At 51.3% G+C, this 7,956-nt stretch overlaps 1 protein-coding gene across 2 annotated transcripts; it reads left to right on the top strand.

Annotated features, from left to right (window-relative positions):
* The first annotated feature begins 1,501 nt into the window (after positions 1-1,501).
* TMEM250 (transmembrane protein 250) lies at positions 1,502-6,277 on the top strand. Of its 2 annotated transcripts, none has more exons than XM_058818383.1 (3): positions 1,502-1,625; positions 2,918-3,073; positions 5,724-6,277. In XM_058818383.1, exon 3 carries the CDS (start codon positions 5,836-5,838, stop codon positions 6,253-6,255), a length of 420 nt encoding a protein of 139 aa, XP_058674366.1. In that variant the 5' UTR covers positions 1,502-1,625; positions 2,918-3,073; positions 5,724-5,835; the 3' UTR covers positions 6,256-6,277. The 2 variants fall into 2 exon arrangements, with proteins under 2 accessions (XP_058674366.1, XP_058674367.1); XM_058818384.1 differs by having other exon boundaries at positions 5,689-6,277.
* The last annotated feature ends 1,679 nt before the right edge of the window (positions 6,278-7,956 follow it).

Here is a 7,956-nt window from a genome sequence, read left to right as displayed (position 1 = left end):
GTGATGAGTTCCACCACAAATCTCCAACGCTGTCAGCACAAAACTGTTCAATCAACAGGAATATGAGTTGTGTCTTTAGGAAAATTAGCACGGGGAAGAAATACAGCCCTGAGGGCTGTGGGCGGGGTCCCTGCGGGCTCAGCTCCCAGCCCTCCCTCAGGATCTGATCTCCCTCAATGTCAAAGCTGCCATTCCTGCTGACCCCGGGGCATTCCCTTGTTTATGGAGCATTTCAGCAGCACAGAGGTCAAAAATTGGGAATTGAATGAGGCTGTGCTGATTGTTGGCACAGAATCAGGGAATGGTTTGGGTTGGAAGGGACTGAAAACCTCCTCTCATTCCACCCCCTTCCACACCTTCCATGAGACCAGGCCAGCCTGGCCATGAGCTGAAGGTCATCCTGACATAAAAACGAGAAGTGTCAGCCTTGGCAATGGTGCTCACACGTGTTTGGGTTGTGGGGTCACTCAGTGGAACTCCCTGGGGTTTTCTGCAGGGTAGGAAAGACCTTTCCCACCCAAGGGATTCCTGCAGGACACCAGGAGCCCCCAGTGCCACACTTCCATTCAGCAGCACCCTCGTGATTCCCCAAGCAAAATACCCTCATAATTTTGCTGCTTGGGCAGAAATTCCCATCCCTGGGTCATGGCTCCAGTCCCAAGGAATGGCAGAGGGAATAAATGGAACGTGGGTGGCTCTGCTGCTTCTCCAAGTCACCAAACAGCTGCTCCCAGTTCCAAGCTATGGGGGAAATTTATCAGCTCCTCACATCCCCTTCTCCTGCCACAGGAGGGGCCTGGGGGACGTGGAGATGCCAATTTCCAGGGAGAACTCCCCAGAATTCCTTTATCCAGAATTCCCTCTGGCATTTCAGGATCAAACTGCCCTGCAGGGCAGGGGAAGGGCCCAGCAGGAGCTCAGGGACACCGGGAGGGTTTGGCCTGTGCAGAGCAGCAGCTCTGAGAAGTGACAGATGGTTGGGTTATTATTATTTAATGTTTGTGCACCGTGGCACTGCCCAGACAGAAAGCGGGGCAGGGAGCCAATGCCAAAGTTTATGGAGAAGATTCCGTAATTCAATCTAAGGGGAAACAGCAGGGAGGAAGTTGTTTTCTTTCCATTTCTTTGAATTTTTCTCCACCTGTTTTAAGGAACTCTTTGGGTCTTTTGGGGACTCTCTGGACAGCTCTGGGCTGCTGCTCTGGTTACGCTGGACATGGCACCTCAGCCCCCGTGTGACCACCGGTGTAATCCGCGGTGTGACCCCTAGAGTGACCCCCGGTATGACTCCTGGTGTGACCCTCGGTGTGACCCCCTGTGTGAACTCCGGTGTGACCTCCTCTGTGTAATCCCCGGTGTAATCCCGGTGTGACCCCCGGTGTAATCCTGGTGTGACCCCTCCGGTGTGACCAGGCCCGGCCACCCCCGTTGCCAGGGCAACGCGTCCCCGCCACTTCCGGCCTGGCGGCGCGGCGCGATGACGCCATCACCGCGCGCCGCCGCTCCCCGCCCGCCGCCGCCGCCGGAACCGGAGGAACCGGAGCCGCCCTCGCACATGCGCAGAGCGGGCGCCCGGCGGCCCGGGCCTCGCTTCGCCCGGGCCCGGCGCGGCCATGGGCACCACGGTGAGTGCGGGGCACGGCCCGGCGGGCGGCGGGGCCCGGGCCTCGCCCTGCGGCGGCGGCAGCTCCGCCCCGGGGCCCGGCGGTGCGGCAGCGCTCGCTCAGTGCCCGCCGGGCCCCAGGGTCCCCGTTTCCCGGGGGGAATGGCGGCCGTGCGCTGCTGCCGGGGAAGGCCAGGCCGGGCTCCCTGCGCAGCTCCCGCCGCGGGCCGGTCGGGCTCGGTGCGGGCTCGGCGGAGTCGGTGTTTCCGCCCCTCCCGGCGCTCGTCCCTCGGCTCTCACCTTTATTTGTCATTGTCCCCAAGCCCGTGCTGCCCCTCCCGGAGCGCTCGGGGCCCACCGGAGCGTCCCGGCAGCCGCGGGCCGGTCGCAGCTGCCGGTGTGCACCGGGAGTGCCCCGAGCCCGGCGGGTCCTGCCCGGTGTGCGCGGAGATCCCGCCCGCTGCTCCCCGCCCGGCCCCTGTAACGGAGAGGGACGGGAAACTCCGGGGAACGGAGAGTTCTGGGCGTTGTAACGGCCTGGGGGCGCCTCCGGTGCATGGTGCCGGGGCTGCCTCCGGTGGAGCCCTCGGAGCTGGGGACGGTGCCCCGGAATGACCCAGGCGGCCCCGAAATGATGGAGGGGGTGTCCAGGGCTTTGTGTGGGCATAAATCCGGGCTGGGGGATGATCACAGAGTCACTGAGAGTTTGGGTTGGAAGGGAGTTAAAAACTGACTCCATCCCACCCCTGCCGTGGGGGATCACGGAATTACAGAATCACTGCATGTTTTGGGTTGGAAAGGACTTAAAAATTCACCCCATCCCACCCCTGCCATGGGGAATCACAGAATCACTGAGAGTTTGGGGTTGGAAGAGAGTTAAAAACTGACCCCATCCCACCCCTGCCATGGCAGGGACACTTCCACTGTCCCAGGCTGCTCCCAGCCCTGTCCAGCCCAGCCTTGGGCGCTGCCAGGGATCCAGGGGCACCCTCAGCTGCTCTGGGCACCTGTGCCAGGGCCTGCCCACCCTGCCAGGGCAGGATCTGCTGTTCCATATTCGGTTTGGAAAGTCTGTGCTCCCTGCATGGTGTTCCACGTGCCCCTGTGGCAGGGGAAGGTGAGCAGCACAAGATTTCCTGTCCTGGCATTGAGGAGCAGCTCCCTGATTGTTCCCAAGCTGGAATCCATATTTTGCGGAGTTCTGGGTTCCCTTTAGAGTCTTCATGAGCTTGAGAACTCATGCTGGAGGAGAAGCCTGAATTGTGAGCATGTTAATGCACAAATTGAAAATGACTGTGTTGTTTTGTCTTTTAGATCAGCTGCTGTGCAGAGAGTTGTGAGTTTATGAAGCACCTCAGCAGTTTCTGTTGCATTTCCTAGAAGGTGTCACAGGAAAACTTCACTCTTTTGCTCCAAGGATTCAGTGGCATCCCAGAGCGGCAGCGAGCTGGATGGCAGCACCCCTAAAATGTAAAAATTCAGAGTTTGTTTTGTCCTCCCAGTGTTCCAGTGCTGATATTTGAGTTCATCCAGAGAGCATGAACCCACCAGAGGCTGTTTGTTCCCGTGGTGGGTGCAGCAACTGTGCCAGAGTTTGCTGGAAAAGTTTGTGAGGGAAGTTTCAAGGAGAGGCTGAATCGTCAGGAATGGAATGCCAAAAATGGGATTTTTTGACCTGTCTTGGTTTAGTCCTCCAAAAATATCTCAGAAAGCAAACTGAGCAGCTCAGAACCATCATGTGGGAAGTGTGTGGGGTCACATGCTGCAGAACTGGGTTGGGTTTAGGCAGGGTTGGTTCAGAGCCTTGCAAAATCCACATTTCTGATTGGCATTTCCTGGCTCCAGACAGGAAATAGGGCAAGAGGCACCGAGAATTATGATTGTGTCTATGATGATTGAGGAGAACCCTTGGTTTCCTAAATTCCTTAAATGATAATTTAGCCCTTACTCCTTTTTGGGAGTCCCTGATCCATGCAGAGCCAGAACTGCCTCACATTTCTGTAAGGGCAAAAAGGAATTGGAACGTGGGGCCGAGCTGAGAGATCAGAGCTGGAATTTCCATTTCCATGGAATTTGAGGCAGGAAGCAGGCAGAGACTTCCCACTGATACACATTGAATCAGAGAAGGATTTTGGTATCAAAACTACAATTTCCTGCAGCTTTATAATTTGCTCTGTAGTTAGTTCTGTTAGTGACAAAACTAAAGAATTCTTGAAGTAATGCTTGAATTAGTTTTAATTTGAAGAACAGTCAGATCTTGGGTTCAACAAAGGAAAGATCTGCCTGGATCTGAGCACTTGGGTGTGCAAGGAGTGTGGGGCAGTCCCTGTTGTTTTCCAGCACTATCTGATGAGTGCATTGTCATTTCATAATTCCCGGAATCTGGCCCATCCGAAGCCTGGGGTGAGGCAGAGAGCAGCTCAGAGGCTCCTGCTCATCACTCACACAACAACAATGGCTGTGGGGAAGGATGTTAGCATTATAAATCCTAAACACTGCAGAAGATCAAGATAATTTCACTTATCTCTGCAGGTCCCCAAGGGGAGGAATAAACTGGTGGATGCCTTTGAAAGGCTGCCTGGCCCTGCCTTGCAGTCACAGTGAGAGCACAGGGCTGGCCTGAGCCAGGGGAGGTACATCCTGTGGAGTGTGAAAAACATGATTGCCTCATTGTTCTGCCCAGACCTTCCATTATTTTCAGTTTGTTTATTTGGTGAAGCTTTGCCAAGTTTGGAAATGAGCACAGATCTGGAATCCACTTGCGAAAGTACTCAGAGAATTCTTTTCGGTTTTCTTTTTAAAGGAAAAATGTGACCCCATGCAAACACATACATTAATATTACTGTTCTCACATGAATGTTATTGCTCAGGTGGGTGGGCTCTTGAGGGTGGCTGTTAGATTAGGAAAGATCTGTGAATTATCCAGGATAATTTCAGACCAAACCTCTTTGCTGCTTTAACACTAGCATTGAATAGCAGCTCCCCAGTTGTTCCCAGCATGGATCACAAGCTGGAATCCATATATTGCTGAGTGCTGGATTCTTTTTAGAATCTTTATGGGCTTAAAAATTCATGCTTGAGGAGAGGCCTGGTAATTGTGAGCATGAGATAAAGTTTCTAACAGGCTACAGGTGGTGCTGGCTGGGGAATTTATTTGGAATGTGGCACAGAAATTGAGTGTATTTGTGTGGGGAATAAGAAGCAAAGAGAAGGCAAATAAGTTCTTATTTTGCAGTGATTAAGGGGGACCCACTGCAGTGATCCTCAGTGTTCAGATCCTGGGATTTGCTTCTACTTTCCCCTGAATTGGTTCATTCCAGCTTTCTCCCTGAGATTCTTGTTCAAAACAAAGATGTTTTAAGGGAAGAAGCTGAGGTTTGGAAAGCAGTTGTAAGGGTGTGCTGATACTGAAATTGGCTGGGATAAGTTGCTCTGCTGAGCAGCTTCAGGAGAACTGAAACTTCATTGTTTCTTCTTCGAAGCAAAGATGTTTTAAGGGAAGAAACTGAGGTTTGGAAAGGGTGTGCTGATGCTGAAATCGGCCAGGATAAGTTGCTCTGTTCCAGCTGGGATAAGCTGCTCTATTCAGCAGTTTCAGGAGAACTGAACCTTTCTATTTGTTCTTCTTCAAAACAAAGATGTTTTAGGGGAAGAAGCTGAGATTTGGAAAGCAGTTGTAAGGGAGTGCTAATACTGAAATCGGCCGGGATAAGTTGCTCTATTCCAGCTGGGATAAGCTGCTCTATTCAGCCGCTTCAGGACAGCTGAAACTTTCTATTGTTTCTTCTTTGAAACAAAGGTGTTTTAAGGGAAGAAGCTGAGGTTTGGAAAGGGTGTACTAATACTGAAATCAGCTGGGATAAGTTGCTCTATTCCAGCTGGGATAAGCTGCTCTATTCAGCAGCTTCAGGACAACTGAAACTTTCTATTGTTTTTTCTCTCAGTTGTAAGGGAGCGCTGATACTGAAATTGGCCGGGATAATTTCACTTATTTCCTGAAGCTGTTGAGCAGTTTCAGGACAACTGAAACTTTGTATTGTCTGTGTTATTTAGACAGAATGTCTCTTGCCTGTGTTGTTTCTCAGCACCGACCCAAGCTGCCGGCTGTGTCTCCCCGCAGGTGCGTCCCTCGGCGGCCGTCCAGCCCGGGGTTAGCCGTGCCCGGCTGTCCCGCTGCCGCCTGATATGAGCCCCGGGGGCGGCCTGGGGCGGGCAGCGCGGGGCGGGGCCCGATGCCGGTGATCCCCATTCCGCGGCGGGTGCGCTCGTTCCACGGCCCGCACACCACCTGCCTGCACTCCGCCTGCGGCCCCGTGCGCAGCGCGCACCTGGTGCGCACCAAGTACAACAACTTCGACATCTATCTCAAGTCGCGATGGATGTACGGCTTCATCCGCTTCCTGCTGTACTTCAGCTGCAGCCTCTTCACCTCCATCCTCTGGGTGGCTCTGTCGATCTTGTTTTGCCTTCAGTACCTCGGCATCCGCATCTTCCTGCGCTTCCAGTACAAACTCTCCATCATCCTGCTGCTGCTGGGGAGGAGGAGGGTGGACTTCAGCCTCATGAATGAACTGCTCATCTACGGGATCCATGTGACCATGCTGCTGGTGGGAGGGCTGGGCTGGTGTTTCATGGTCTTTGTGGATATGTAAATAAAACCAAGCGCATGTGGGATCAGGAGGTGACTTTTCTTCCAGCCCTGAAATGTGTCAACATCCTCTTCTTTCTTTTTTTTTTTTTTTTTTTCTAATATAAATTAATTTATTTCTCAGTGGTAATTTTTGTGGATAAATTGACGTGCTTGTCTCTGGAGTTTGTATCTCTTTTGGTGGTTGAGGTGCCATTTTGATTATCAAAGTGCAACACTTGGCTGGGTGTTTTATTCTTTGCACAGTGCAAGTTTCTTTTAATCTGTAAGAACCTATTTCACTCCTATTCCTGTGGCCATGAAAAAGGCAGGATTTATCTGGAGGACAGAAGCCAGATAATTTGCTCTCCACACTCTTAATCCATCTTCACCATTTTCCTAAAAATGTTCCTTAATGTCTCAGGCATGTAATAAGTGTCCTTGTAGGTTTTTATTTTGCATATTCCCAATAAGAATCTGGGCCCAAAATTCAGCAGACTGTAGGGCTTTGGGATTTTTTCCTCTCTTATTTTTAGATATATGCAAGACATACATTTGCCCCATTCTCCTGTTTCATCCACTTTAAGGTGATTATGTAGCTTTGAGTGGCTTTGTCCTTTTCAGGCATTTAGTGCTGAGTAATTGAGTCTTTCCCTAACAGCACAAATCCGCAGGAGGGATGGGAGCAGGGCTTGCTATCATGTGCTCCTGAAATTCCCAGTCACGGCAGATATGTTCTCATTTTGCAGTGATTAAGGGGGACCCATTGCAATGATCCTCAGTGTTCAAATCCTGGCATTTGCTTCTACTTTCCCCTGAATTGATTCGTTCCAGCTTTCTCACAGAGATTCTTCTGTCTCAGGGAGCACAATGAGGTGAGACTGTCTTACCTAGGAGAGATGGGAAGCTGAGTGCAGCCTGAGCTGGCAAGAATTGTTCTCTGAAGTGACACAAATTGTTCTACCTCTGCAGCAGGGAGAGGAGGGTCACTGCAGAGGGTTTGTTGCCCACAGCTCCAAAAGGCAGCTGAATTTTAAGCTCAGTTCTACTGGTCTTGGTCTAAGATGTCACTGTGCAGTCAGTTAAGTAACTCTATTTATGGAGCCCAGAAGCTGGCCTAAAGTTTATTTTTATTCTGCTTTTGTTTGTTTGTTTTGCCTTATGATGGAATATTGCCTTTTTCCCTGCATTCTTTAAGGAACTGTTTGAAAACAAGCTGGTGAAAAAATTGTGCAGAAACTTTTTCCCTCCCTCCACAAAATCTTCGGGGTCAATCATAGGGAAATAAGTGAGAGTGAAATTACATAACTGGTTTTTTATCACCTCTTTGGTCAGAGCTGTGAGTTTCAGTTGCACACAGGGAAAGATCCTTCCCATTTCAGCTTGTGGTGGTGCAGACTTTTGGTTTGGAGGCTTGTGGATAGAAAATTGAGAAATTTCTGTGTGGAGCCCAAAGCTGAAGCACTCCCCAAAACTCTCTCATTATGGAGAGTTACAGATAATGCAGCTGAACAGCAGAGCTGAATAAATAATGGCCACGCTGGTGTGAACTTTAGATTAGCCCCAAGAGAGCCAAAGGCTCTTTCTGCAGCGAAGATGCAGCATCAGCATCTGTCACAAACTGGTGTCTGGAACTTTCCTGCCAACAGAGAGCTCCCAGAGCCTTTCCTGGGTTTGCTCTGGGCTGCTGGGTGTCCTGCAGGGGTGAGCTGCAGCTCATTCTGTG

Source organism: Ammospiza caudacuta, chromosome 21 (genome assembly GCF_027887145.1).
Source record: "Ammospiza caudacuta isolate bAmmCau1 chromosome 21, bAmmCau1.pri, whole genome shotgun sequence".
Lineage (NCBI taxonomy): Eukaryota > Metazoa > Chordata > Aves > Passeriformes > Passerellidae > Ammospiza > Ammospiza caudacuta.
This window is presented reverse-complemented; position numbering and strand designations above follow the sequence as displayed.

Coding starts and splice junctions, on each gene's coding strand:
- TMEM250 (XM_058818383.1), top strand. CDS start 5,836: ATGCCGGTGATCCCCATTCCGCGGCGGGTGCGCTCGTTCCACGGCCCG.